This window comes from Betta splendens, chromosome 6 (assembly GCF_900634795.4).
Source record: "Betta splendens chromosome 6, fBetSpl5.4, whole genome shotgun sequence".
Taxonomy (NCBI): Eukaryota; Metazoa; Chordata; class Actinopteri; order Anabantiformes; family Osphronemidae; genus Betta; species Betta splendens.
Window position 1 is genome coordinate 17,547,173 of NC_040886.2, and position 24,863 is coordinate 17,572,035.

The window sequence follows — 24,863 nt, forward strand, 5'->3', positions numbered from 1 at the left end:
TGTTGGTTCTGCCGTTGTTATGGATTTCCCATCCTCGTTTTAACCTCTGGGCTCTGTTTAATGCTCCACCAGCGCTTTCCTCTGGATGCCTGTGGGGATAATGCTTTTATTGTAACAATCTAGAAGGCAGCGGGTTATTTATAATGGTGGGAGAGGGGGGAGATTTTGGGGTGGATGGGAGGTCAGATATAAGATTTCAGGTGGTGCTGAGCCCATTGGCCTGTGAGAAAATAAATTTCCATAAAGAGAAACCTGGGATTTCCTTCGCCTTTGGGAAATGCAATATAAAGCAACATTTACTGTCAAAACCGAGCCACTGCCCAAATCAGCTGCTCCGTCCGGTTTCTGTCTTCAAGCAGGTGAGAAATCTCTGTCTTTCGCTGCTGCTGCTGCTGCTGCTTGATTGATTGAAATATTGATCTGTTTGTTCGTGTATGTATTGTACGCGAAATATGGCTCACGATGTTCAAGAGCCAGCTGGTTAAAGGGCCACTGTCATCTGTGTTGACTGAGGAGTCACTGGTTGTTGCTTTGGTTGGTTTTAGAGAAGACATTTGTTTCATGGTGTTGTTGTTTATCATTCTGTCGTCACAGAAGTGCATTTAATGGGTCATTATTTTTGTTTTTATGAGCTTTAATTCATAAAAATAGCATTAATATTTTACTGTCAGGACAGAAAACTATTGATGAAACTGAATGAAAAGTTATTTAGCCGTCAACTTGTTTAACCATTTTTAGAAGAAGACAAATCTTTTTGCTAATGATACTCATATTATCACGTTTTGGTGAAATCTGTCTTAATAGCTGCAAAATCTGTAACGGATATACAAACATCAAATGCTTGACAACTGGACAAAAGTTCTACATGAGTCTCTAATGACCTAAGAGGTTTAAGAGGCTTAAGTTGTTACTGAGATATTTGGTCGCCATGGTTACTTCACGTCTTTCTTGCTACGTTACATCGGTTATTCTAGCACATCGTTCCAAACTGTAGTTTTGGCTTTGGCGCATTTGGATCAGGAGCAGAACCTGTGACGATCTAGGACGGTTGAGTTCCCATCAGGTTTCTAACCAGAAAGTTTTCTGACACATAGACAATACTGTAAAATGTTTTTTTCTGGTCAGAAGCGAGATAGAACAGAATAACCTCTGTTTTGTGAACAACTGTTGACACCACAGTTGTGAGACTGTTGATCTGGACTGTCCCGTGCAGTTTTTGTTTCCACGGGCAACGGTAACAGGTCATATCAGAGACACGTACACAGAGGAGGTATCAAGTGTTTCCTGGTAATGTGCCTGAAGACAGATCTATTCTGACAAGGATACGGGGAGGGGATGAAGAGGGGACAACTGGGCCCGAGAGCTCCTGTCCTAATTTAGATGAGAGGATTTTCCTTGAGGCAGAGCCCGGATGCCCCAGCAGGATCACGTTTCTTCTAAGTGGAGGCATCATTTAGGAGCAGGAGACTGGACTCAAGCTCCTCACTCAACCGGGTTTGTGTTAGTCGAACACCTGTCCATTCAATAAAAAATGTTTTTCTACAGGTTCTGAAGCCAAACACGTCAAAATGTCAGAGTAAGTCCAGACTTTCTTCTATGTTCATCAAGAGTTATAGTATGAAACCAAAGACACAAGGAGACGTGAAACAAACACAGATGCATGTAACAGAGAGAATCATCTTCATTTTAAAACTGATCTTCATTAATAAGTTCCATACATTTTTTCATGTAATTCTGTTCATGACAAAATCGCTTCTTCTCAGGAAAAAGATGTCTTCAAGTCGCAAACATCATCTGAAGGTACAGGAAGCCGTGGACATGATCAGATGTTTGTGCAGCTCCTCCTGGACTCTGTCGTGTGCGTTCATGTCACTTTACCTTGGCAGAGTTTGATGCTGTCTATTGCCAAAGATTTACTGGATGAGGAGGAGGCAGAGCGAGAGCAGGAGCGAGGGAGGTACATGGCTGAGACCTGCCCCCCCCCGTCCCTGCCCAGGACCATGCAGGAGCTGCAGGTACTGTACCACCAGAACCAGGACGGGTTCCAGCCACAGAACCAGACGTCTGATTTGTGAGGTTTTTTGTGTTCAGGAGCTGTGCAGGGAGATCCACCATAAGATCGACGTGACTGACGAGGAGCGATACGACCTGGAGCTGAAAGTCACCAAAGCCAACAAGGAGGTCGCTATTATCAAACTATGAATGTACTTAAGGTTCTAGAGGTATCAACCAGGCGAAACCTGGGGATTTATACATCAAACAGTTTAAACCCAGCACAATGACTGTCCACTGTGGCTCAGATCGACGACCTGAAGATCAAAGTCCAGGACCTGATGGGCAAATTCAAGAAGCCGGTGCTGAGGAAGGTGCGCATGTCGGCCGACGCCATGCTGAAGGCGCTGCTGGGCTCCAAGCACACGGTGAACCTGGACCTGAGGGCCAACCTGAAGCAGGTCAAGAAGGAGGTGAAGGAGGAGGTGAGGAGGCCGAGACGGCGCGGCCCGAGTGGAGACAGCAGCTCGGCCCTGAGCCGTGTCCTCTGCTTTCAGGACAAAGAGCTGCGCGACGTCGGCGACTGGCGGAAGAACATCGAAGACAAATCCGGCATGGACGGAAGGAAGAAGATGTTCGAGGCAGAAGCTTGAGCGTGTTTAATGTCTGCTTTAACGTGTAACACATCCCTGAATAAACAACTGACCCCGTGAGGAGGTGTGTGGGCGTTCGTGCGTGCGTGCGTGTGTGTGTGCGCCTGTGCGTGTGTGTCTGTGCGTGTGTGTCTGTGCGTGTGTGTGTGCATCAGAGCACACGCTTCAATTCAACTCGTTAATTGAATAATGCAATAATTTGCATAATGTGCATTTTTGTGAAGATCATTTCCTCCAGTTTCCAGATGTGAGGTGAGACTTTTTAACATATCTTTAATATCTACGTTTACGTTGTGAGTCCAGTAACTGACAGCAGGTTCGTATTGCAGGTGTATCCGCCTCCGTCCACGTCGCTGGGCTTCAGGGTGAGTTTCCTCCTTTCTCCTGTTGAAGATAATACAGACGACAATCCTAAAGGGCGGGTTATTTATAATGAGGGAGTCCAGGAAGGGGGAGATGACACTGTACTGTATTTCATGACCTTGCCAGCCCATTGGTTTGACCACTGATCCACTTCCATAAAGAGAAAGTGGAGGCTTTAGAGGGATATCACACATCGCAATATATACCTAGTGAGCCCTCGGTCGACGGGACTCGGTCTGTGTCTGTGACCCATCAAGCTCAGCTCAGTAGCAGTAAGGACTCTGTGTGTGTGTGTGTGTGTGTGTGTGTGTGTGTGTGTGTGTGTGTGTGTGTGTGTGTGTGTGTGTGTGTGTGTGTGTGTGTGTGTTTGTCTGTCTGTCATCCTTGTTTTGTATGGATGCATCTTTGTTTTTTACTGTAGACTTTAAATCAATTCCCATAGTTGGTGCTCACTCACTGCGAGGCCTCATGTTGGACCAAGTATTTTATGGATTAGTTTGATGGGTCGGTACCAGGTTTTATGTCTGTTTGATGTGTTTATGACGTAGAACTTTAATCAAGTTGTTTATTATTTGGGTAAATGAGGGGAAGTGCTCTGAAAGTCGTTCCCTCTGGGTTTTTCTGGGTTTCTCTGGGGTTTTTCTGTGTTTCTCTGGGTTTTTCTGTGTTTCTCTGGGTTTTTCTGGGTTTCAAAGGTTAAAGCAGTAGCTTTTCCTTGGACCCGCGCTGGTGATGAACGAGGCGCTGAGCAGCCACGCTGAAAGAGCAAACCACTACAAGGCGTGGAGGCGAATCCGATCCCTCAGCGTTTACCCTGCTGTCAACACCAGCTCCACTGCAGCCTCAGTCCTCAGCTGCTGCAGCAGAACTCGCGTGCGTTTGGCCTGTTTGTTCCTCAGTCTGTCTTCAGACGTCTGTGAGTTGAGCTCCGTGGACGCCGTCTCTTTTTTCCTCTGTCCAGGATTTCGGGGCCGTTGTGTCTTTGGGGACGGTTCAGTCAGGACGTTCCGGGTTCAGGGGTTATTTTTGCATCTTGCTCTAATGTCTTGTCTGTGGTGTTGAATTACTGCCTCCCTCCAGAGACAATGCCCTTCTACACACACACACACTTCTACTACAGGAATCAGGGCCCAAATTTAACCCTCCACATATTCCATCCACAACAACTGCAACGCATCATGTCACCTAAAATACGCCGCGGCCCTGGAGACGCTGGAGTGGAGGCCGTGTGTGAGTGAACCGGGCTCTCAGCCTTCACAGCGGTTGTCAGCGAGTCTTTTCTCTCAGGACGGGCCTGCTGTCATTTCTTTCTCCCCATGAAGACACGGGGAACAGCTGTGGCTCCAGGAATAGAGTCTAAATCCTCTGCTCCTAAACATACCCGCGGCTCAGACCTCCACCGGCCTCTCGCAGCTCTGTCCTCAGAGCTGGAACTGAGGGTTCATCCAGTCTGGTGCTGTCTGTCTCTGCAGCGCGTCGTGTTTGGACTTTCTGCTAATGAGGAACAAACGCACAGGCACCAGAGAAGGATGTTCCCCAGCCTGGCGTCAGCGCCACTGTGAAAGACAGAACCTGGCGGTCTGAACCGGTGTTGGACCTTGTGTGGCTGAACCCAGAGCATCCTGTTCATTCCAGGACATTTTCTACAACATTTCATTGTTTGTGTCACGTCTCCGTTTGTAGAATCCCAGATTTGAAGCTGAGGACCCTGTTTTCGTTCTGATTGTTTTCAGGCAGCAGCAGCATCCTTCCGCTAACATGGCTGACGAGTGAGTGAACTGCATTTCAAACATGCTCTTATCTTTACATAATGAATGGATTTGTCTCTTAACGTGCTGTTATTGCAGGAAGCGACTCTCTGCGAGACGCAAGCACACGCTGAAGGTAAGAAACGACTGGCGACTCTCACCTGTGACCCCTTCTGCTCTGACGTCCATGCTGCGGTGATGTCGTCACAGAGCTGCATGCTGGTGGTGGCCAACACTCTGCTGGAGGCCGAGGCAGAGAAGAAGGCGGAGGAGAGGCAGACGTTCCTGGCTGACAAGCTCCCTCCCCTGGAGCTGCCGTACTCCAGGGACGAGCTGCTGGTGAGGCCCGGTGCCACCGTGTCAGGCTGGACCTGTGTTCTGCCAAACCATCCATGAGGCTCACTGTTATACAAGAATTAGTAAAAAAACTGTAGAAAGGAATCTGGATTTAAAATGGATTTAAAATCAAATTCTACAGCCTCCTCCTGATGGTCTTAATGATGAATTGATGAGTGGAGGACGTCTCTGAATGTATTTACAACTGGTCACAGTCGTGTACTGAGAAACACCTTTTCTCTACAGGAACTTTGCACGAAGCTTCATGAGCAGATTGACGTCAGTGAAGAGGAGAGATACTGCATAGAGTTCAAGCTGAACATGGTTCTGAATGAGGTGAGCCCCGTTCGGCACATGAACCGTCTACGGGTGCGGATCAGCAGATTGTTCTCAGTGGTTTAGAGGTTCGGTGTTTGGGAACAAACTAAATGCTGTGAGACATGAGACACAGTGCATCCGGAAAGTATTCATTACGCTTCACTTTTTCCACATTTTTTTATGTTACAGCCTTATTCCAAAATGGAATTAATTCATACAGTACCCCATAATGACAATGAGAAGATTTTTTTAAATTGTTGCAAATTTATTAAAAATAAAAAACTGAAAAATCACATTTACATAAGTATTTACAGCATTTGCTGCAGTTGAGCTCAGGAATATTCTGCTTTCACTGATCATTCATGAATGCTTATGTACATGTGATTTTTTAGTTTTTCAATTTTTAATAAATTTGCAACAATTTCCAAAACTTATTTCTCTCATTGTCATTATGGGGTGTTGAAGTTTGAGGAAATAAACAAATTGAATCCATTTTAAAATAAGGCTGTAACATAAAAAAAATGTGGAAAAAGTGAAGCACTATAAATACCTTCCGGATGCACTGTACTGTGTATGAATAAAACAAATGACCCGATGCATGGTTGTACTGTCCACTCGAATCAAACAAGTCGCGTTCCATCTCAACAAACATTTTGTGAGTCACAGTTGGAAATAACACAACACGAATGACGCGGACCGTTCCAGCATTTGACTTGTGATCAGAGCCGACTGTTGCTGCTTCCTTCTCGAAAGGTGAGAGACCTCAACATAAAGATTGTGGATCTGCGAGGAAAGTTCAAGAGGCCCCGTCTGAAGAAGGTGCGCATGTCGGCCGACGCCATGCTGAAGGCGCTGCTGGGCTCCAAGCACACGGTCAACATGGACCTGAGGGCCAACCTGAAGCAGGTCAAGAAGGAGGTGAAGGAGGAGGTGAGTGTGACGGGCGCTGCGTCCGCAGCCTCATTCATCCGCCCGCTGTGTTCACTCACAGGAATGCGTCTGTGTCCACAGGACAAGCAGCTGCGCGACGTGGGAGACTGGCGTAAGAACATTGAGGACAAGTCTGACAGGAAGAAGATGTTCGATAGTTAAATGTGACCTGTCTCCAGATGTTTCGGAGGCTTATGAGTGTTTTCAGGTCGAACGTCTTTAAATCTGAAGAGTTTTATTTTGAAAAGATGCATATGTGTTCCCTTGTTATTTAATGGAAATCTGTGATAAAAGCGATCAGAGCTTCTAATGAGCACAGTTTAATGAGAGGCCTTAAGCAGCTCAGGTTGTTTACAGGTGTTTATGTTTTCAAGGCATTTTAGGTTTTATACTTTATCACTGAGCTGAGAGCGATGAGGTGGAGCCAGACTCAATTTGGAACTAAATTCTTTAGTGAAATCGAAGCATCTTCTGCTTCTGGGACGTGTGTTGAATCGAAGCTGCTCTGGTTCTGTGAAGGCAACTGTTTGTCTGTTTGTGAGCTTCAGCTGTTCAGGATGTGAAATGTTTGTCTGTCACATTAAATACAAAAGCTTAATGTTCATCTTCTTGTTGAATTTGTCCTCTTTGCAAATAGATTCCATTACTGTAGCTTTAGCTTCAGATATCAGTCTTCATAATTGTTTCTGAAATTATCAAGGTTTCGTGTGATTTAAATATGTGAAAGTAGCTTTTAGGTGCGTCGGTCAACGTCACCTGCAGTGATACTTAAATCTGCTAAATTTGTTATGATGCCGATCAAACTACATTTAATTTCATGTATAATTCATGTTTGATGAACAAGGTCTGAATTAGCAGCAGCTGAGTAGCTGCTAAAGTCACTACGTTATAGATGCACAGACGTCAGAGGTGAGTCATTTAGTCCAACATCATTGTTTTGTGTCAGTTTTTTTCCCCAGCAATGAATGAATTCTCTGCTTTTTGTCCTCACAGGTTCAACCAGGCGTCGTGTGTGATGTGAAACTGCAGAGGTTCGTTCAGATGAACACATGCCTCCAGTGGTTAGATTTACTTTTTAAATAACAAAACATAGTAGATCAAGGCTTTAAAACGAATTTAAATTGACACCAACAAACTGTCAATTCATTTTTGATAAAGGTGAACATCTACAACATAGTACAGTATGTATAATACAATAAGCTTCCTAAACGCGGCCCCCTCTGACTCCAAACGAGCTCGGGTTCTGTCTGTCCACACGCTGGACGCGTTTTAATACCACATGACTCACGTCTTCATTCACAGCCTCAGCAGCGTCTCGGTCCTCAGAGCTGCTGCAGGTTATATTTGACATCTGCTGACGGCAGCACCATCTCCTCAGATAACAGCTGCTTCCTCCCACATCAGCCAGAATTAGACCCGAGGCTCACGCCGCTCAGCCTCCACGGCTTGAGACAGACCTACAATGAGACAGACCCGGAATGAGACAGACCTACAATGAGACAGACCCGGAATGAGACAGACCTACAATGAGACAGACCTACAATGAGACAGACCCGGAATGAGACAGACCTACAATGAGACAGACCTACAATGAGACAGACCCGGAATGAGGCAGACCCACAATGAGACAGACCCACAATGAGACAGACCCACAATGAGACAGACCTACAATGAGACAGACCTACAATGAGACAGACCCGGAATGAGACAGACCCACAATGAGACAGACCTACAATGAGACAGACCCACAATGAGACAGACCCACAATGAGACAGACCTACAATGAGACAGACCCACAATGAGAAGGAACCAAGTGGAACCTGTTGCTCAGACAGGCAGCAGCTGAATTCACTGATTGGATCTCCCTCCCGGGCTGAAGGTTGTTAATTGGCACAAGCAGCTGTTCTCGATGCCACATACATCAACGTGTGGCGTTAAAGCGTGACATTCGAGATGCTGCGTGACATTTTTAATTACAGTCAAATGTGAGAAATACTCATTAACGTGTGACGCCGTGTCTCAGACACTGTGGACACAGTTAGAGCGGCAGAGTTGCTTCTAGTCTAAGGTTCATTCACTCAGATAGGGAATTTACTGTGTATATGTTTATATAAGACAGAAGACAACGTTTAACACTGTCATTATTTCCTTTTAGGACTTTACTGCCTTGAGGAAGACGAGACGGCAGTAAGAGACTCACCAAAGGGAGGTGAGTCTTCTCTCTGTGGAAACTGAGCTCAGTCGCTGAGGTGACATCTGCCCTCGTGTCCTCTTTGTTTGCTTAAAAGGCCAAAGGAGGCATTTAGGGTTCCCTCCACTCATGGCTGATGTTTCCTCCCAGTTACTGCTTCGTACAACTGTGCCTTAAATGATGCGTTTTGAAGATCAGCCCTCAAATACATCAGCAATGGTCAGTTTCCAGCTGCAGTTCCAGAAATGGCCGCTAGATGCTGCTTTAGCCTAGAAAACCTGCGAGTTCGTCACATTCTCCCAGCAGATGTTCTGATCTGAAGAACTACAGTTCCCAGAAGCCCTCAGGCCCTCAAGCTCTTTCAGCTGCAGTTGAAAGTAATTATTTCAAGCACCGAAGCTGCTACAAGGTTTGGTTCCACTCAAACATTGGGACCTTTCAGGCATTTGTCGTATTGAGCATCGTTCCCTTCTGGAAACATCTTAGTGACAAGCAGTAAATCCAAGTGGAAACCAACCCCTCGGGTGGTGACGTGTCGCTGCGTCCATGCTTCACATCAACCAGATGGTGGATGGATCCGAAGCAGCTCGAAGCTTCAGGAGTAAACATACACATCCAGTTATTAATGGCGTCACATAGCGAGGACAGGACGCGCGCTTCCCGTGCATTTCCCAGCATTCCGGAGGCTCGAGTTGTGGCTCGAACGTCCTGGTTGAGAACAAGTGACAGGACGGTGAACCCGATCCCCAGCGTCACCCTGCGCCCCGCATTCCCAGCATTCTCCGGCCGCCTGCGTGTCACTCAGACCTGTCACCGCCTTCCCCCCAGTCAGAGCCGCTAACAAGGCCAAGAGCTTCGACTGGGTCACGTCCTGTTAGTATTGGTGAGAGTCCCAGATATGCTTTACAGTATGTTAAACCTAAACACAACGCTACCAGCAGGAAGTTTCTGTTCTCTGAGTCTTATCATCAACAAGTCAAGATGTGATAATAAAGTTGTCAAGTCAAGTGTTGGCCTTTGGACGTTGAACAGTGAGTCTGTTGGACATGAGAGCAGATGTGATGGTAACTCAGGCGTGACCAGCGTTGGTGGGAGCGTCTCCTCCTTTCAGGCTGCAGACTGGTTTCATGACTCACCCTCCGCCTCACTCCACGCGCATCCACTCTATGTTCTCCTTTCTTCCTCTGAAGCAGGAATGTTTTTCCAATCAGACTTCGTGTAACATCATCCGGATGGAAAATCTGCCTTCCCTCTCACGCTCACACGGCCAAGTGTTAATATGAGAGGACCTTCGCTGCCAGAGAAAGGACTGGAAACCTTTCTGAGGGCAGTTCCATGACCTGAATCAGCACTTTGAGATGATACGTCCTCGGACCACACGCTATTACGGGATATTTATAGTCAACAGAAATGTGAGCTTGTTAAGTTCTTTATTTGGGGTAATAGTTAAAAGTCATGTCGCTGTTTTGTTCCAGACTCTGAGCTTTTTCAGGCTTTGGCTGAGATCTAAGCTGATATTTGCTCATAACCTGTGATATAAATAGACCTTTGGATGATAAATGTCTTTGATAAATGATAAATGCCACAGTTAGGATTCCTAAGGATTCTTCCTTAGGAATCGCTCCGGGCTCCTGACCCCATGTGACCTACAGCTGCAGCCTTCTCCGCGTCTCCTTCCAGGTTCTGGATGGTTCTTCTGGGCAAATGGTGCCAAATTAAACGCGTTATGTTATCAAACACGCAAGAATAGATCTGGGACTGGTGAGGTTTGAGACTCCTGGACACAAGTCTGGGAGTTGTTGACCTATTTGTTTTTGGAAGGACAGAGAACTGAGATGAGTAGAGCTTTAGGATAATCCAATGATAAAGTCTGTGTTTTGTGGTCCTTTTGTGACAGGGAATCACCAGATTCTCCTGAACTCCATCCTCCCTGAAAACTCTGGATCAGCAGCATCAACCAAAGCCAGCAAGCACTGAGCCAGTGTTTTTGACAGGCGGCGCCGACCCGTCCCACTGCTGTCACTCATCCTGTCTCTGCTCAGTGTTGCTCATTGAGGACCACCATCCTTTCTCTGCCTTTTATAGTGGCATCGAGGGGAGTCCTTAAACGATGCAGGCTCCTCCTCGACGACGCCTGGTTTTATAGAGGGAACGTGGCGATGATGGTATTTCAGGAGCCGGCCTGTCCATTGGCCTGAGCTTCCTGCATTTCCATAAACAGGAGATCCCCATCCAGGACCTTGTATATATGGATCCCAGGTTGGTTTCTTCCCACTCCCGCTGGCGACTCCTGCGTCTGCTCGTCTTTCGTCTCGTCGTAGGTGAGGCCAGTTTACTTTTCCTCCTCCGCCCCCTGCTGTGCTGCCGCGTGCCTGGAGAGCTGCTTGCATCCGAGCTGCGGACCGTGGAGCTGTTGGTTGAGTGCTAAGGTGTCGAAGTCCTGACCTCTCAGCTTTATTAACAAGTGAGGAGAAATGTGACACAGAGTAGAGGAGAGAGCTGATTACTGTGATGAGCTCGGAGTCTTTAAACAGGGATTTCAGTGGCTGAGGGAGTGTGATGCTGATTTATATATTTATTTTATATAAGTTGGACTCATTGAAATGTTTGGTGCGTTTTCCTGTTTCTCTGTTTTGGATCAACTTAGCTGTTTTTCTTGCTTGTTGACATTTGAAGAATATGCTGCAAATGATGTTTTACTAAATATTCAGAAAATAAACAATTTTTAGGAGGTAAGTTAGATTCAAATAAAGCCATGTTTTGTTTTCACTTATTCATTCAGGAATAAGTTTAAAACAGAAACAAGTTGTTATGAAGAAATTTTTTTATAGTGAATTTCTGTTTTTGAAGCAAAGTAGTTTTTTGTCTGAAGCCTAAAAACATTTCATGATGGTTTTACAGTCCATTGAGCATTTAGCTTGATTGATTTGTCTTTTTGAATTTCTGCTCCTCCTGTTTCTTTCTGGATGTTTGAACTAGAAAGTAATTTTGAATGTGTTTTAATTTAGCGTTGAGGTCATGTTTCTTCAGTAACTAAGTTCCAGCTGCTTTTGGTTCAAACCCCTCTGGAAGCTGGGGCCTTGTTTACGGGCTGGTTTTGTGGGGACTCGCCGCCTCAGCACATTCTGCTGCAGGGACTCTTCCCTGAAAGGCATTGAAGTGTTAACTCCCTCGAGATATTTAGATGTGAACATCTGTAAAGGAGCTTATTGAAGGCGTCAGCTGTGACATTTGACCCGAACGCCAAACTTAGCTCTGTCACCACTCAGCCGCTCATCAAGTGCCTCAGGAGATTGAGTTTCTTACTGAGGATCTTTGATATTTAAGCATCGAGCAGGTGATTCTTAATGTTCGTTTCAGTCCTGATCTGTTTTCTTCACCACAGGTTGTGAAGCAAAGAAAAAAACAACATGTCTGAGTAAGTGTCACTGCTGGATTCTCATTCTTCTTTATTTTGCTGCTCCAGGATTTAGATGTTAAAATAAACTGCATTCGACAACACAGTGTTTTAATATCTGAGTGAAACTGCTCCTTAAAATCTTTATCAGGGAAGAATGAATCAAACAATCCAGGTTCAACAGACCCAGTGCTGTGTTTGTGCACAGAAGCACCTACACATGACTCTGGAGCACGAAATGAAATGAGAGAAACCTCGTGAAAACAATCCGCTGCTAAATTTTAAGGGCTATTTCTGAACTGATCCGATAATGAGACGGTTCGCGATCTCAGTCAAACACTGACATCAATCCCGTCCAGAAATGTGGCGAGAGACAGACAGACAGACACTTTAGACTGCAGAAAGCACCGAAGTCAGTTTGAAAACAAATCGTTTGCATTTGTCTGTTTTTTGCAGAAAAAAGATGACTTCCAGCCGCAGGCATCATCTGAAGGTACAGTTCAACGTGTGTTAAATCACTTTCAGATTAAAGAGATGCTCATCTGCATGATTCACCTTAGGGTTCATGTTAAAACAATGTTTAGAAACATGGAGCAGATGTGTTACTGGAAACACAGGTTCCAGCGTTTAGAAGAAGAAAGCCTTTATTCGACATTATCACATACAATGTAACCAATGAAATTGGCCCTCTGCATTTAACCCCCGCCCCCATGCGCCATGCAAGGCGCCAGGGAGCTAGTGCCAGGTGTCTTACTCAAGGACACACCTGGTGCACTGGTGGGGGTTTGAACCTGCAACCTTCCGCTCCCCGAGCCACCGTTAAGACGAGGACATCCGCTTAAAAACCAGCGTGAGCGCCATCTGATGGTTGCGTCTGGAGAAGCCGGTTGCTGCTGGGTTCTGAAAGGTTCTGGTCAGATAACACAATTCAGAATGAACTGATGTTAATCAGAGAAGTTACACAAACTCAACGAGCTGATTTAGAAAGAAAAAGAGGTCTCAGCACCTCCATGGTGTTAGTGTTATAGTCTTTGCTGTCACATCTACAGCTCTAGAGTGAAGCGTGAAGATGAATGAATGTCTTTGACCTTTGACCTTTGCGTGTTCTGCAGAGTTTGATGCTGCAGATCGCTGCCGGGTGGCTTGAGAAGGAGAAAGGTGAACTTGTGGTGGCTAAGGAGGCATACATGGCCGAGCACTGCTCCGCGCCGGACCTCAGCGGAGACCAGAGCGCCCTCATGGTGAGAACAGTGAGGTCGCAGGGAGGTCACAGGGAGGTCACAGGGAGGTCACAGGGAGGTCACAGGGAGGTCACAGCGACGTCACAGCGACGTCACAGCGACGTCACAGCGACGTCACAGCGAGGTCACAGTGAGGTCACTGGGCCTCAAGCAGCACCACGATCACTGTCAGTGACCAACATCACGTCTGTCCGTCCAGGAAACCTGCAAAAAGCTGCACGCGCTCATCGACAAGGTGGACGAGGAGCGCTACGACCTGGAGAGCAAAGTGGGCAAAGCCGATAAAGAGGCGAGTGCTAGTGTCCGGCACGAAGCGGCCACCGCCACCAAACGGCTGCGGACTGAACCCGATGGTGCTTTCTGTCACTCTCAGATCGACGACCTGAAGATGAAGGTCGTGGACCTGGCCGGGGTGAAGAAGCCGGCGCTGAAGAAGGTGCGCATGTCGGCCGACGCCATGCTGAAGGCGCTGCTGGGCACCAAGCACACGGTGAACCTGGACCTGAGGGCCAACCTGAAGCAGGTCAAGAAGGAGGTGAAGGAGGAGGTGAGTGTGGGCGCTGGGGCGGCGGGGGGGGGGGGGGGGGGGGGGGGGGCGCAGACGCCTGCTGACCGGGAGCTGTCTGTGCTGCAGCCTGCAGAGGCCGTGGGCGACTGGCGCAAGAACATCGAGGACAAGGTGGACAGGAAGAAGATGTTCGAGGCCGCCTAGACGACCCGACGCTGCTCTGGAGCACGTTTTACTGCATTTCTGGAACTTTTCATTGCATTTTAAAACCGTCTGTTTCATTAAATGTGTCACATTCTGCTCGGCCTGTTGTTGCACTTTTGTACAGTTCAGACCCAAACAACTCCTCAGCTTCCTGCTCTCGTTCTGTCTTTGAGTCAGTGAATCACCTTCAAATTATGAAGGGCACAAGTTTGTGCTTTATCCATTGAAATATATATATTCTTTAATCAACAAAAACCATCAATTAGCGTTGGAATCACCGGGAGAAGGATTTCATAGTTATGAGCTCAGGTTATGTATCTAAGCTAGAGAATCTCCACATGTACAACTTTCTCTAAACCAGCGGATGCAGACAGGATGTTCAGGTAACAGCTCCAGGGAAGTGTAGGATGGAGGAGCGAACTGTGGCCACACGGTGGCAGCAGAGAGCTACGGGCCCAGGCTGAGGCGTTCAAGGAGCTCAAACAGTGTGGGAGCAGGACGGACGTCGGTCCTGACGCAGAGGTGAGCAACGCTGCTTGGGTTCACTATTGTGAGTGAAATGTTCTTTCAGCCACTCGTACCAACAGAAGCCTTTATCTTCCTGTTTGTGACCTTTTAATATCTTTTCAGGGTTCGTGCCTGAGTCCAGCGTCCACTGCAGCTCTGATGGTGATAAATAAGGTACAGCTTTAAATTCTCCTTATTGCAGCTTTCTACTCTTTATTTTTTATGTTGAGAGCTGTTGGCTTCACCTTGTGTTGATGGAAAGGTGTTTTAGCGTATTATAAAATATAAACAAGCTGTACTTGTTCAAGCACAACTGATGTTGGTCAGTACTGCGCATTTAGGAGATTAAAGTTTATTCCCTGTTAAACCACAGCTCCTCATTATTCCTTATTAATTAACTGATAAAGCATTTGTCTTCATGTTGATGGAGCTGAGATCAGTGCCAGACAGTTTTGCTGCCGTATTTTGACCGGGCCTTGATTTATATGGACCAGGTGTGAGATCAGGGCTGGGTCATGATCATTCAGGTTCAGGTTACACTGAAGAGGCTGATGTGAGCAGTTTGACGCCTAACTTTAAGACAATTACCAGATCAATTCTGCTTCAGTAGCTTCTCTATGTGACTTTAGCTTGAATGTTAATGGTACAGTTGAAAATCCAATGCTAAATAATCACAATTTAAATTAAGTTAACTTTAAAGCTTCAAATGACATTTCTGACAGTGGTGCATGTTTACTTTTACTCTCCAGCATCTTGAGTCACATTTCGTTTGTATGAACTCTTCCTCTTTTCCTTCATATCAACAGGCTGATCTATGTGACTGAGCTGCTGATGTCAGAGGATTTAAACGTGAGTGGTCAAAGATGACGGTATTTCAGGAGCTCATTAGTTTGGGTCCCGGAGTTCCTCATGGCCATAAAGAGGAACCTCTGAACTTGCCCAAGCCCATATATACCCCCTCACACTTTACCTTGGACTCACTCTCTGCTGCCTTCCTCAGCGACACTTTGGAGGTGAGAACAAACTTTTCTTGTGTGGGTGATGGTTTTTAACAGGGTTCTCTAATCTTTTGTGTGGTGAGTTCTGACTCTCTTGCAGCTCAATGATCTGTTTGTGTTCATGTAGTGCAGCAAGCTTTTAGTTTACGTTACAGTTTGAAATGCGTTTTCCTAGAAGCTATGAAACAATGAAAGTGACCAAAGTGATCAAAACCATGTTTTCCCTTATTTTTATTCATTTACTTTTTATTCTTTGTTGATGATCTCACATTTAAATGTTGTGTTGAAAGTTTAATAATTGTATCCAAACAACTAAAGTTAAATCTTACTTACTTATGTAATGTTCTTAGATTACATTTACAAACTAGAACCTTATGTTCTTAATCAAATGATTAATCTTGACAATTACATCAGTTAAATATGTTTCCTATTTATCTATAGTTTGTTAAAATCGAAACCTCTTCTGTAAAATTCACACTGTGGTATTTAACTAAGTTGATATCACATCACAGCATGTGAAGTCCAGGTGATCACAGGTGCTGCAAACAGCATCATTCAGTGAACTGAAGTGTCCAGAAATCTGCAGTTTCTTGCAAATGAAACTAAACTTTTTTTGATAAATGATCTGATAAATTAGTTAATGGGAATCAAGTTTGGTTTCAAAAGCACATGTTCCTGATCATAAAAGGATCATCATAAATGTCGCCGCTGACCCTGGACCCTGATCCAGGATTAGCCGCGACCCGATGGGGACCTCACAGCCGTGACCTGGCGTTTCCCAAATCTAACGCTCTATTTTTATAAAACAAACAGATGGCAGATGTTTGGTTTGAGGTGTAACCATCCTGATGAATCACTAAACTGTGCTGTTTTATTTAGTGTTGGTGACCTGATATTCAAACCTCAACAGCACGTGAAACCAAGAAAAAGTGAAGATGTCTGAGTAAGTTTGGATTGAATCTGTGTGAAACTGTAGAACGTCACGTTGGTAATGTCATGTTTTTATCCATTAGAGGAAAGAAGATGACTTCAAGCCGCAGACATCATCTCAAGGTGAGACTCAAAACTTTCTTTACTAAATATCAGTTTCAGGCCTCTAGTTTTATTCAGACACTTTATCCGCTGCCTTAGAATCATCCCGTCTCTTTTTGCTGGGAACACGACACCACCCCCTAGTGGCCAATTAGTTTAGTACAGCTTTAAGGACCGTACAGACCAGTCCCTGCGTCCGTGTCCTGCAGAGCCTGATGCTGCAGATCGCTGCCAACCTGTTGGAGCAGGAAGCCAGCGACGCTGCAGCCGCCAAAGAGGCCTACATGATGGAGAAGTGCCCCGCGCCCGACCTGAGCGGAGACCAGGCGGCTCTGATGGTACCAGCGTCCTGCCACAGTGAACACCAGGGCTCACGCTCACGTAGGAGGCGGTGAAGGGCTCATTTGTGCCTTTTGATTGAACAGGAGTTCTGCAAGAAGCTGCACCTGTGCCTCGACAAGATCGACGAGGAACGATACGACACTGAGGCCAAAGTGGCCAAGGCAAACAAAGAGGTAGAGAAGATGCCCGCGCGGGATGCTGACGGCAGCTTTCAGAGCCGGAGGCAGAAGGCTGCTGACGTCACCTGTCAATCACGGCTCCCACAGAACCCGGTGTCTTTGTGTGACTCTAGATCGAGGACCTGAAGCTGAAGGTGATCGAGCTGTCTGGGGTGAAGAAGCCGGCGCTGAAGAAGGTGCGCATGTCGGCCGACGCCATGCTGCAGGCGCTGCTGGGAGGGAAGCACAAGGTCAACATGGACCTGAGGGCCAACCTGAAGCAGGTCAAGAAGGAGGTGAAGGAGGAGGTGAGCCGGCGCGGCCGCACGCACACCTTCAGCGCCGAGCGCCGCCTGCGTCTCACTGTGTTCAACCTGCTCCCGTTCAGGCTGTGGAGGCGATCGGCGACTGGCGCAAAAACATCGAAGACAAAGCCGACAGGAAGAAGATGTTTGAGGCTTCTTAAGGACTTTCACGCCTCCTTTCTCGCATGTAAATTGTTTTCAGTCCTGCAAATCTTCCCCCTCTGTCACGTTTGAATGTTCATGGAATTGGAAAAGCACATGCCATTAAACTTGTATTTGGAATAAGGAGACGCTGCTGCGATGCTTCATCCCGAGTTGTAACAGCAACGGAGGGTTTGTAGTCGCCCACAGGCGGCGGTGACCTCTGACCTCCCACAGAGAAGCAGGCCGATGTTTATTAGTCAGTCAGAGTCTGCTGTGCTGACATTGAACCACTAGGTGTCAGCAGTGAGCCGTTCAAACTTGCTTCACACTAAATGAGCCAAAACAGGACTTTTTTTAACACATATGTTACAACGTGACTGCAGCATGAAGTCTACACACGGTGAGTAGCTGTGTTTTCCTCTTTTCAGTTTTCTATTCTGAGCATTTCAAATATTTTGCTGTTTTGATATGAAATGAGTTTTGTGTTATTGCTGAGCATCACTGAAGGAAACGCGTCTGCAAATGACCGCTGAAGCTTTGTCAGTTACAGAGAAAACCCTGTAGTTATTGATATCGCTGCATATTCAATTAAGAGGAATAAAACTGAAACTAAATCCTGATTGGCGTAAATCAAATCAAATATTCAGATTATCACAAACCGTATAAGTGTGTAACTTAGTGAAAGCTGTGCAGCCAATTAATAAAGAATTAAATGAGGCTTCAAAGTTGATATTACATCGTTTCTCTCAGTTTGAGTTTGAAATGACCTCAAACTTCAGTTTTTCCAGTGACGTCATGTGGATGCAGACTTCAAAGGCCGAACTCCAGCGACCTCCTGCTCCTGAATGATGTCATCAGATGTTTCTCATTTCTGTAAAGCAGAGTTTATGGCCACACGCACGCATGGACGGAGCCGAGCTCAGAGGGCGTCACCCCCCGGTGCTGTGGCTCGCTTTAGCCTGGACCCAGTGTGTTCCTCAGCACCGCCACCGCTGACTCACTGCTGGGAAACAATTGCTTGACGCCAGCGGTGTCGGTGGGAGTGATTCTGCTGCTGGAGCTGTTGGGAGTTTGTGCTGGTATTTCTGGACGCTGCCGGCTCATTGGTCCACAGCGGCTCTGGGCCGGCGTTTCTGCTGAGTCGGCTCCTTAAAAGCCTTACATCCGGTTTAATGTTTACTGTCGGGTCTTTGTCCTGTGGAGGTGAGTCAGCTTCGTTCCCATTGAGGCTTTATCTGCAGGTGGGGAGTCGGCTTATTCTGTGAAAATGTTTCAACCTGTGTGGAACTAGTTGCTGATGCTGTTGTGACCTTTGAGCGCTGAGCCTGAGTTCAGGTTTGGATGAAGATGAAACCTAAAAAAAAAATGCTAGGACGTTCAGCCGAGTGGGGAAATAACTGACTGGTGTTAAAACACTAATTTGGACTTAGGTTCAGGTGAAACTGACAGATTTTTTTATTATTATATAACATTTGGTCTTTCAAAAAAGTCAGATTTGATCAGATTTCCTTGAGCTTCTGTGTAAAAAGTTATTTCATATGTGACAGTGTTTTATCAAGAGTCAGTGATTTCATTCACATCAAATCCTTTATTCCTGCCACTCGGTGCTTAACCGGTGCTGACCTTAAGTCACAAACTAGTTTTTCAGAAAAGACGATGATGTGATAAAATCCAGCCTGTTTTTTTGGGGTTGTTGTGAAAGCTGAATTTTCAGGTTTTGGGCCATTTTCCGACTCTTTGAAGCCCAATGACACGCCGCCCGTGGGTGCAGCTGCTGAGCTGCATTCCTGCTGATGCTGAATCGGTGTTAACTGCTCCCGCTTCGTGCTCGGCGCCACCTTTGGATTCCGTGCTCAGACTTCTCACACTGAGACGTTAAATTCCAGGCCGACCGTTCTCGGAGCAGGCAACTGTTGGGGCCAAAGGCTCCAGCATCTGAAGCTGTCCAGAATTAGCCGCTTTGTGGCCACCGGCATCGTAACAAAGCCTATCGTGTTGCCTGCTGCAGGTCAAAGGGCTCTGACGCAGGCGTGAGCGCTTCTCCTGACGTTTAACAGAAGACCAGTGTTTGCTGTGTTTGTACAGAGTGAAGACCTCAATCTGCCCAGATGTCTGAGTGAGTACACGTTGTGTTCTTGGTACCTGGTGTTTGTTAAGCTTCCGTTAGATCAGACGTAAACCCATTTTCTTGTCTTCATTCTAAGTCATTTGTTCGCTGTACAAAGATGCCACAGGTTTGGACTTAAACACCAGCGTGAACCCAGACGGTCTCAGGGTCAAAGTCAAGAGCAAGGCATTAATAGCGCCTCACATTTGGACTTAAGCTGTAAAAACAGCTTAAAATCGTCCTCTTGACCCAGTAGAATTTAAATGAGTCGTGAGGACAAAGTGGGAATCTGAAGTGGTCTCTGTGTTTTCAGGTCCTCAAATGCTTTTTGAATAAAGCATCAGTCCTGATTACGACCTTTGCTTTTGTCTCAAAGGGGAAAGAAAATGACCTCCAGCCGCCGGCATCATCTGAAGGTGGGAGCAGTTGCTCAGCTGAAGCAGAGGTGGCAGAGAACGGTTGGGACCTGATGTTTGTACTGCGTGTGCTCAGAGCATGATGCTGCAGATCGCTGCCGCCTGGATCGAGCAGGAGAAGAAGGACGTGGAGGAGGCGCGGGAGGCCCACGTCGCTGAGAACTGCCCGGCCCCCGACCTGAGCGGAGACCACGCCGCCCTCATGGTGACTCAGACCTCACAGGACGGAGACGAGCAGCTTCACTGTGAACAGGGGACAGATAGGACATGTTGTTGGTAAAATGGTACAATAGCCTGCAGAGTAGCATTGATGAGCCGGTACCCACTTATACTGCTCCATTTTTTCCATTTGTCACAAACCTATGTCTAGAGGCTCAATAACCTACAACCTCCTCTGAATCAGCTCGAAGGATGAGTCAGTGGAGCTCTGTTCACGTAACTTCCTTGTTTATTTGTCAACAGGAAGTCTGCAAGAAGCTGCAGGCCGCCATCGACAAGATCGACGAGGCTCGATACGACGCCGAGTCCAAGGTTCAGAAGACGGACAAAGAGGTGAGGACAGACTTTGGTTCCAGGTGCACCTCAGCTCTACAGGACACCTCCACATGGTGTCAACGCTCCGTCCTCCTCCTAAACGATGAATGTTCGGCTGCAGATCGAGGACCTGAAGCTGAAGGTGATCGAACTGGCCGGAGTGAAGAAGCCGGCGCTGAAGAAGGTGCGCATGTCGGCCGACGCCATGCTGCAGGCGCTGCTGGGAGGGAAGCACAAGGTGACCATGGACCTGAGGGCCAACCTGAAGCAGGTCAAGAAGGAGGTGAAGGAGGAGGTGAGCGCGGCCCAGACACAGACACGAGCGCCTCCAAAGTCAGGCCCGTGGGTTAAAAAGCCCTGCGTTCTTGTCTGCAGCCCACAGAGGCCGTGGGCGACTGGCGCAAGAACATCGAGGACAAGGCCGACAGGAAGAAGATGTTTGAGACGTCCTAACTTCCTGCAGCCAACGCGGACGCAGGCGGCGGAGAGTCAAAGTGGCAGCAACGTGAGTCTGAGCTGGACTCACAGGGACAGCGTTGGTTTCAGACTAGAGACCTCTGGTTCAAAAAATAAATGTTTTGAATTAAGCATCGATTTGTTTGCAAATTTTATCTGCATGTTAGTTTTTACGTAATTTGTTTCCCCCAAAAACCAAAGAACAAGCACTGATGGAGAAAAACACATTTGGTCTTTCTTTAAAGAGGTTTAAAATGGTTTCATTAATCATTTATTTTTAATCATTATTAATCATAATTAATAAAAAACAAATCAATACATTAACATTAACACACTGGACTATATTCTTATTTTCTGTAGCTTAAACTTTGCCTTAAATTATATTTTTTGTGATTTTGAGAATTAAATAATCTAATTGCTTAATTAATTGCTAATTGCTTTTTTTTTTTAGAAATTTTATTTTATAAACATGTTCTGATTGCGTTTAGCCCGGCTGCAGCCTTCGAAACAACTGGTTCGGAAAAATAAATCTAATAAGTTACAGAAGATATTTAGGATGAAAACCAGAATGAAGAAGTACTGGAGACTGACCCCAGTGCAGTTTGAGCGTCTTTATATTGGGTGCCGCCCTCTGAACGGCCCTCTCGGCGCCGCTGGGGAGCGGAGCGCCGCGGGCTGGGTGTATTTCAGGAGCTCGCAGGCCCATTGGTCTGACCTGGAATCCACTTCCATAAAGAGGATCTGGGCTTTTTGCTGAGGCATCGCAACCCACCATATATACCCTATTTCACTTTTCACGGCCTGTGGCTCTGGCAGTGTGTCCCTTTTCTTCCACCAAGTGTGTCTCTTCTTCTTCCTCCTCTCAGTAGGTGAGAACCTCATTTCTTCAGCCTGTCTTTTAACCCTCAGTGATCAGCATCGTGTATTTGATCACCACAGCGGATCCACTCTGGACACACTCAGCTCTGTTTGTATTTCTGAAACCTGTTCAGTGTTTTATTGAGGCTGAATCACATTTTATCATTATGTTGTTAGTTTGATTGTTATAATGTGAATTTGTTAAGAGATTACAGTGATCATAAGTTCCTGTTTACTTAATTCATCCATTTTATTCTGTGACAGATGAAGCAAAATAGAACTTGTGCTCGTGACATTTTACACTTTCTGACCAGTCAAACTTACTTGTCCTTGTTTGCCTAAAGACTCTTTTAACTAATAGTTTGTTTGATTTGTTTTGTTATTAATGAATGATGTCAATTAAGCTGTTTTAGAAGCAGCTTGTCAAAGTATCATCTCATCTCTTATTTATTATTTACTTTAATGTAATTGAGCATAAAACTTTAAATTTTCTCAAGGCTGCAAAAACACTTTCAACTTTCTAAATCAAAAGACAAACCTTTTGATCTTTTGTTATCTCACCTGAGCCTATTATTAAGATTTCAAAGTCAGTGATGAACTTCACTTAATGATATTCGGCTTTTTGAAATGAGCCCTTCATCTGATCTGATCGTAAACGGAGCGGAGATGCGACACCCGACCTCGACCGTCCCAGTTTAGTTCAGTTGACGTCGCCCTTCTTCAGCTGTGGCCTCGGATCGCGTTACGACGCCAACATTCCCATCCATCCATCTCCATCAGAGCAGCAGAACCTGCTGATCTCAGCTCGGACGCTCAGGAAAGGCCCCGGTTCTGCTCTCTCAATGTCCTCATGTGCTTCTCTTTGCAGGCTGTGAACTGCAAAAACCGCCAAGATGTCTGAGTAAGTATGAGATCCACGAGTAGATCCACCATCATCCTGAACACGCGACGCTACGAACAGAAACATCTGATTTTAAAGTCTGAAGTTTAACTGAGCTGTGAAAAATGTGTTCAAATATACATCGACGTCACTGACTTCTGTTTTCATGACACAACTTCCTCCCAAACAGGAAGAAGCTGACTTCCAGCCGTAGGCATCACCTGAAGGTGAGTCGACTCCATCATCTCGCTGTTAAATGCATGGTGTGTTATAAACAGTGTGTGTTGGACTCGTTACTAGTGTCAGCAGATGCTGTAAAAAGACCCCGTGTCTTTTGTCCTGCACACATGAATGAATGATCCCGTCTCGTCCTGCAGAGTCTGATCCTTCAGATCGCTCAGAACTGGCTCGACCAGGAGAAGAAGGATGCCGTCGTGGCTAAGGAAGCCTACCTGGCCGAACACTGTCCCGCCCCTGACATGAGCGGAGACCAGGCCGCCCTCATGGTGAGAGAGCCGTGAACGGGTCAGGACAGAGTCACTGACTAGAGAGAGAACCCTGCTACAACGCTTTCATTCTCAGAAAAGTGGGAAAAGCACGCTTCAGCATCATCACCACCCGTTGCTTAGCTTAGCTTAGCTTAGCTTAGCTTAGCTTAGCTTAGCTTAGCTTAGCTTAGCTTAGCTTAGCTTAGCTCAGCTACGCTAACAACATCACGCGGAGTCTCCAGCAGAAGGTTGTGTCGAACTCTCCGGTTCAGATCTGCGTTTGTGTGTTGGCAGGAACTTTGCAAGAAGCTCCACGCCGTCATCGACAAGATCGATGAGGAGAGGTACGACGCCGAGGCCAAAGTGCAGAAGGCCGACAAAGAGGTAGAGGCGCCTCAGCAGCACACGCTGCAGCGCTGATACAGAGCAGCTCAAACACCTTTTCCTGTCACAGATTGAGGACCTGAACATCAAAGTGGTGGATCTGAGAGGTGTGAAGAAACCCGCGCTGAAGAAAGTGCGTATGTCTGCTGACAGCATGCTGAAGGCGCTGCTGGGCTCCAAACATACAGTCAACATGGACCTGAGGTCCAACCTGAAGCAGGTCAAGAAGGAGGTCAAAGAGGAGGTGAGGCTTGGACTCCGTCCCTCTCACTCTCTTTCAACAAGATTCTGTTTTGAAAAGTCCAACTTGGTGACTGGACTAAATGTATTGGCTGAAGTCTCCCTCTAATATAAGATGTGCTTGGTTTAATCATGGCCTCCTGTCGTCCTCAGCCTACAGAAGCCGTGGGCGACTGGCGTAAGAACATTGAAGACAAGGCCGACAGGAAGAAGATGTTCGAGTCCTCCTAAACAAACCGCCTCCGTTTGTTTTTCTGTGTATATGAACTCCCAGTGTCTTACGTCTGTTGGCCTAACCAGTCGAGGTTTCATTTGTTTAAGTCAAGTCACACGGGGCTGAACAGCAGGAAAGCATGAGAGGAGTCACTCTGCAGCGTAGTCGAGGTTCTCGAGGGTTTTTTGCACTTTGTCGTGTGTGGAGGGAGGAGAGTCCAGAGTTTCTGCAGGTTCACGCACCAACATCAAGTCTTAAATTCCACTCGTCACAGTAACATTTACACACAATAACCTATGTTGGATAGAAACAATAAATCAAATGTGGAAGAACCTTTGTGGTGTTTGTCTTTTATTCCATCTGACTTTATTTTCATGCTTTGTACAATGAACCCGGATTCAGCCAACCATTTAGAGTCACCAATTAACCCTAAACGAGCCAATTAACCTGCTCCTTGAGGCTTAGGGCGGATTTAAGGCCCACCACCACCTTCGTCAGCGGCTCCATGGAGGTATAGAGGTTCCAGGCTAAACCGGGTCAGGTCGGCTCAGCTGGCGTCGGCTGCAGGCTGAGGGTGGAAGTTAAATGTAGGCTTTGTCCGGTGGGTGGCGCTGGAGGAGACTTCATGGAGTCATTAACCCGCATGGTTCATCCACTGAGGAGCAGGAATGTGATCGGGATCGTCAGCATGGTTTAGAATGTCCCTGTGAATGAGCTGTGTGTGATAATTGTTAATTGTAGTGGGTGTGTTTGATTTTGGCTGAGCAGCCGACTGAAGCCGGTGACTAACGAAGCGGATGAAAGATCAATTTAGGACCTATTTAGTGACGCCTCTGAATGTTTCTGTAATGATTTAACTGGTCTCAGACGAGCCTCGCCCTCCTCCACCACCCTCACGCTCCTTCTATGGTGCGCTGAG

General features: G+C 46.5%; 6 protein-coding genes across 15 annotated transcripts; all 6 read left to right on the top strand.

The window, feature by feature from the left end:
- Positions 1-186: 186 nt before the first annotated feature.
- LOC114856745 (troponin I, fast skeletal muscle-like) lies at positions 187-2,705 on the top strand. Of its 2 annotated transcripts, XM_029152426.3 has the most exons (7): positions 187-359; positions 1,546-1,576; positions 1,764-1,800; positions 1,887-2,015; positions 2,092-2,181; positions 2,301-2,477; positions 2,550-2,705. In XM_029152426.3, exons 1-7 carry the CDS (start codon positions 278-280, stop codon positions 2,643-2,645), a joined length of 642 nt encoding a protein of 213 aa, XP_029008259.1. In that variant the 5' UTR covers positions 187-277; the 3' UTR covers positions 2,646-2,705. The 2 variants fall into 2 exon arrangements, with proteins under 2 accessions (XP_029008259.1, XP_029008260.1); XM_029152427.3 differs by lacking the exons at positions 187-359; positions 1,546-1,576 and adding an exon at positions 398-1,494.
- Positions 2,706-2,881: 176 nt separating this feature from the next.
- tnni2a.2 (troponin I type 2a (skeletal, fast), tandem duplicate 2) lies at positions 2,882-6,944 on the top strand. 4 transcript variants are annotated; one of them, XM_029152429.3, is made up of 7 exons: positions 2,882-3,280; positions 4,692-4,777; positions 4,856-4,892; positions 4,967-5,095; positions 5,339-5,428; positions 6,164-6,340; positions 6,422-6,944. In XM_029152429.3, exons 2-7 carry the CDS (start codon positions 4,767-4,769, stop codon positions 6,500-6,502), a joined length of 525 nt encoding a protein of 174 aa, XP_029008262.1. In that variant the 5' UTR covers positions 2,882-3,280; positions 4,692-4,766; the 3' UTR covers positions 6,503-6,944. The 4 variants fall into 4 exon arrangements, with proteins under 4 accessions (XP_029008262.1, XP_029008261.1, XP_055365933.1 ...); XM_029152428.3 differs by having other exon boundaries at positions 2,889-3,280; positions 4,742-4,777; XM_055509958.1 differs by lacking the exon at positions 2,882-3,280 and adding an exon at positions 3,527-3,881.
- A 3,766-nt stretch (positions 6,945-10,710) lies between these two features.
- On the top strand, positions 10,711-13,977 carry LOC114857505 (troponin I, fast skeletal muscle-like). Of its 3 annotated transcripts, none has more exons than XM_029154037.3 (7): positions 10,711-10,852; positions 11,917-11,949; positions 12,385-12,421; positions 13,041-13,169; positions 13,369-13,458; positions 13,543-13,716; positions 13,804-13,977. In XM_029154037.3, the coding sequence occupies exons 2-7, from the start codon at positions 11,942-11,944 to the stop codon at positions 13,879-13,881; spliced, it is 516 nt and encodes a 171-aa protein (XP_029009870.1). In that variant the 5' UTR covers positions 10,711-10,852; positions 11,917-11,941; the 3' UTR covers positions 13,882-13,977. The 3 variants fall into 3 exon arrangements, with proteins under 3 accessions (XP_029009870.1, XP_029009871.1, XP_055365785.1); XM_029154038.3 differs by lacking the exon at positions 10,711-10,852 and adding an exon at positions 10,897-10,995; XM_055509810.1 differs by lacking the exon at positions 10,711-10,852 and adding an exon at positions 11,245-11,263.
- Positions 13,978-14,126: 149 nt separating this feature from the next.
- Positions 14,127-18,084, top strand: LOC114857504 (troponin I, fast skeletal muscle-like). Of its 2 annotated transcripts, XM_029154035.3 has the most exons (7): positions 14,127-14,562; positions 15,195-16,329; positions 16,400-16,439; positions 16,628-16,756; positions 16,844-16,933; positions 17,053-17,226; positions 17,307-18,084. In XM_029154035.3, exons 2-7 carry the CDS (start codon positions 16,322-16,324, stop codon positions 17,382-17,384), a joined length of 519 nt encoding a protein of 172 aa, XP_029009868.1. In that variant the 5' UTR covers positions 14,127-14,562; positions 15,195-16,321; the 3' UTR covers positions 17,385-18,084. The 2 variants fall into 2 exon arrangements, with proteins under 2 accessions (XP_029009868.1, XP_055365783.1); XM_055509808.1 differs by lacking the exons at positions 14,127-14,562; positions 15,195-16,329 and having other exon boundaries at positions 16,383-16,439.
- Positions 17,429-21,018, top strand: LOC114857503 (troponin I, fast skeletal muscle-like). 2 transcript variants are annotated; one of them, XM_055509809.1, is made up of 7 exons: positions 17,429-18,570; positions 19,376-19,483; positions 19,851-19,890; positions 19,967-20,095; positions 20,353-20,442; positions 20,546-20,719; positions 20,800-21,018. In XM_055509809.1, exons 2-7 carry the CDS (start codon positions 19,476-19,478, stop codon positions 20,875-20,877), a joined length of 519 nt encoding a protein of 172 aa, XP_055365784.1. In that variant the 5' UTR covers positions 17,429-18,570; positions 19,376-19,475; the 3' UTR covers positions 20,878-21,018. The 2 variants fall into 2 exon arrangements, with proteins under 2 accessions (XP_055365784.1, XP_029009867.1); XM_029154034.3 differs by having other exon boundaries at positions 17,429-19,483.
- Positions 21,019-21,633: 615 nt separating this feature from the next.
- On the top strand, positions 21,634-24,277 carry LOC114857506 (troponin I, fast skeletal muscle-like). Of its 2 annotated transcripts, none has more exons than XM_029154039.3 (7): positions 21,634-21,749; positions 22,607-22,639; positions 22,809-22,845; positions 22,996-23,124; positions 23,401-23,490; positions 23,561-23,734; positions 23,884-24,277. In XM_029154039.3, exons 2-7 carry the CDS (start codon positions 22,632-22,634, stop codon positions 23,959-23,961), a joined length of 516 nt encoding a protein of 171 aa, XP_029009872.1. In that variant the 5' UTR covers positions 21,634-21,749; positions 22,607-22,631; the 3' UTR covers positions 23,962-24,277. The 2 variants fall into 2 exon arrangements, with proteins under 2 accessions (XP_029009872.1, XP_040927068.1); XM_041071134.2 differs by having other exon boundaries at positions 21,667-21,745.
- The last annotated feature ends 586 nt before the right edge of the window (positions 24,278-24,863 follow it).

Excerpts from the sequence above, each read along its gene's own strand:
- tnni2a.2 (XM_055509958.1), top strand. The coding sequence starts at position 3,741 with ATGAACGAGGCGCTGAGCAGCCACGCTGAAAGAGCAAACCACTACAAG. Across the intron at positions 5,429-6,163 it reads TGAACATGGTTCTGAATGAG|GTGAGAGACCTCAACATAAA; the intron begins GTGAGCCCCGTT and ends CCTTCTCGAAAG. Across the intron at positions 6,341-6,421 it reads AGAAGGAGGTGAAGGAGGAG|GACAAGCAGCTGCGCGACGT; the intron begins GTGAGTGTGACG and ends CTGTGTCCACAG.
- LOC114857504 (XM_055509808.1), top strand. The coding sequence starts at position 16,383 with ATGTTTTTATCCATTAGAGGAAAGAAGATGACTTCAAGCCGCAGACAT. Across the intron at positions 16,757-16,843 it reads GAGACCAGGCGGCTCTGATG|GAGTTCTGCAAGAAGCTGCA; the intron begins GTACCAGCGTCC and ends TTGATTGAACAG. Across the intron at positions 17,227-17,306 it reads AGAAGGAGGTGAAGGAGGAG|GCTGTGGAGGCGATCGGCGA; the intron begins GTGAGCCGGCGC and ends GCTCCCGTTCAG.
- LOC114857505 (XM_029154037.3), top strand. Across the intron at positions 12,422-13,040 it reads GCCGCAGGCATCATCTGAAG|AGTTTGATGCTGCAGATCGC; the intron begins GTACAGTTCAAC and ends CGTGTTCTGCAG. Across the intron at positions 13,170-13,368 it reads GAGACCAGAGCGCCCTCATG|GAAACCTGCAAAAAGCTGCA; the intron begins GTGAGAACAGTG and ends CTGTCCGTCCAG.
- LOC114857506 (XM_029154039.3), top strand. Across the intron at positions 23,125-23,400 it reads GAGACCAGGCCGCCCTCATG|GAACTTTGCAAGAAGCTCCA; the intron begins GTGAGAGAGCCG and ends GTGTGTTGGCAG. Across the intron at positions 23,735-23,883 it reads AGAAGGAGGTCAAAGAGGAG|CCTACAGAAGCCGTGGGCGA; the intron begins GTGAGGCTTGGA and ends TGTCGTCCTCAG.
- LOC114856745 (XM_029152426.3), top strand. The coding sequence starts at position 278 with ATGCAATATAAAGCAACATTTACTGTCAAAACCGAGCCACTGCCCAAA. Across the intron at positions 1,801-1,886 it reads GTCGCAAACATCATCTGAAG|AGTTTGATGCTGTCTATTGC; the intron begins GTACAGGAAGCC and ends TTACCTTGGCAG. Across the intron at positions 2,478-2,549 it reads AGAAGGAGGTGAAGGAGGAG|GACAAAGAGCTGCGCGACGT; the intron begins GTGAGGAGGCCG and ends CTCTGCTTTCAG.
- LOC114857503 (XM_029154034.3), top strand. Across the intron at positions 20,096-20,352 it reads GAGACCACGCCGCCCTCATG|GAAGTCTGCAAGAAGCTGCA; the intron begins GTGACTCAGACC and ends ATTTGTCAACAG. Across the intron at positions 20,443-20,545 it reads TTCAGAAGACGGACAAAGAG|ATCGAGGACCTGAAGCTGAA; the intron begins GTGAGGACAGAC and ends GTTCGGCTGCAG.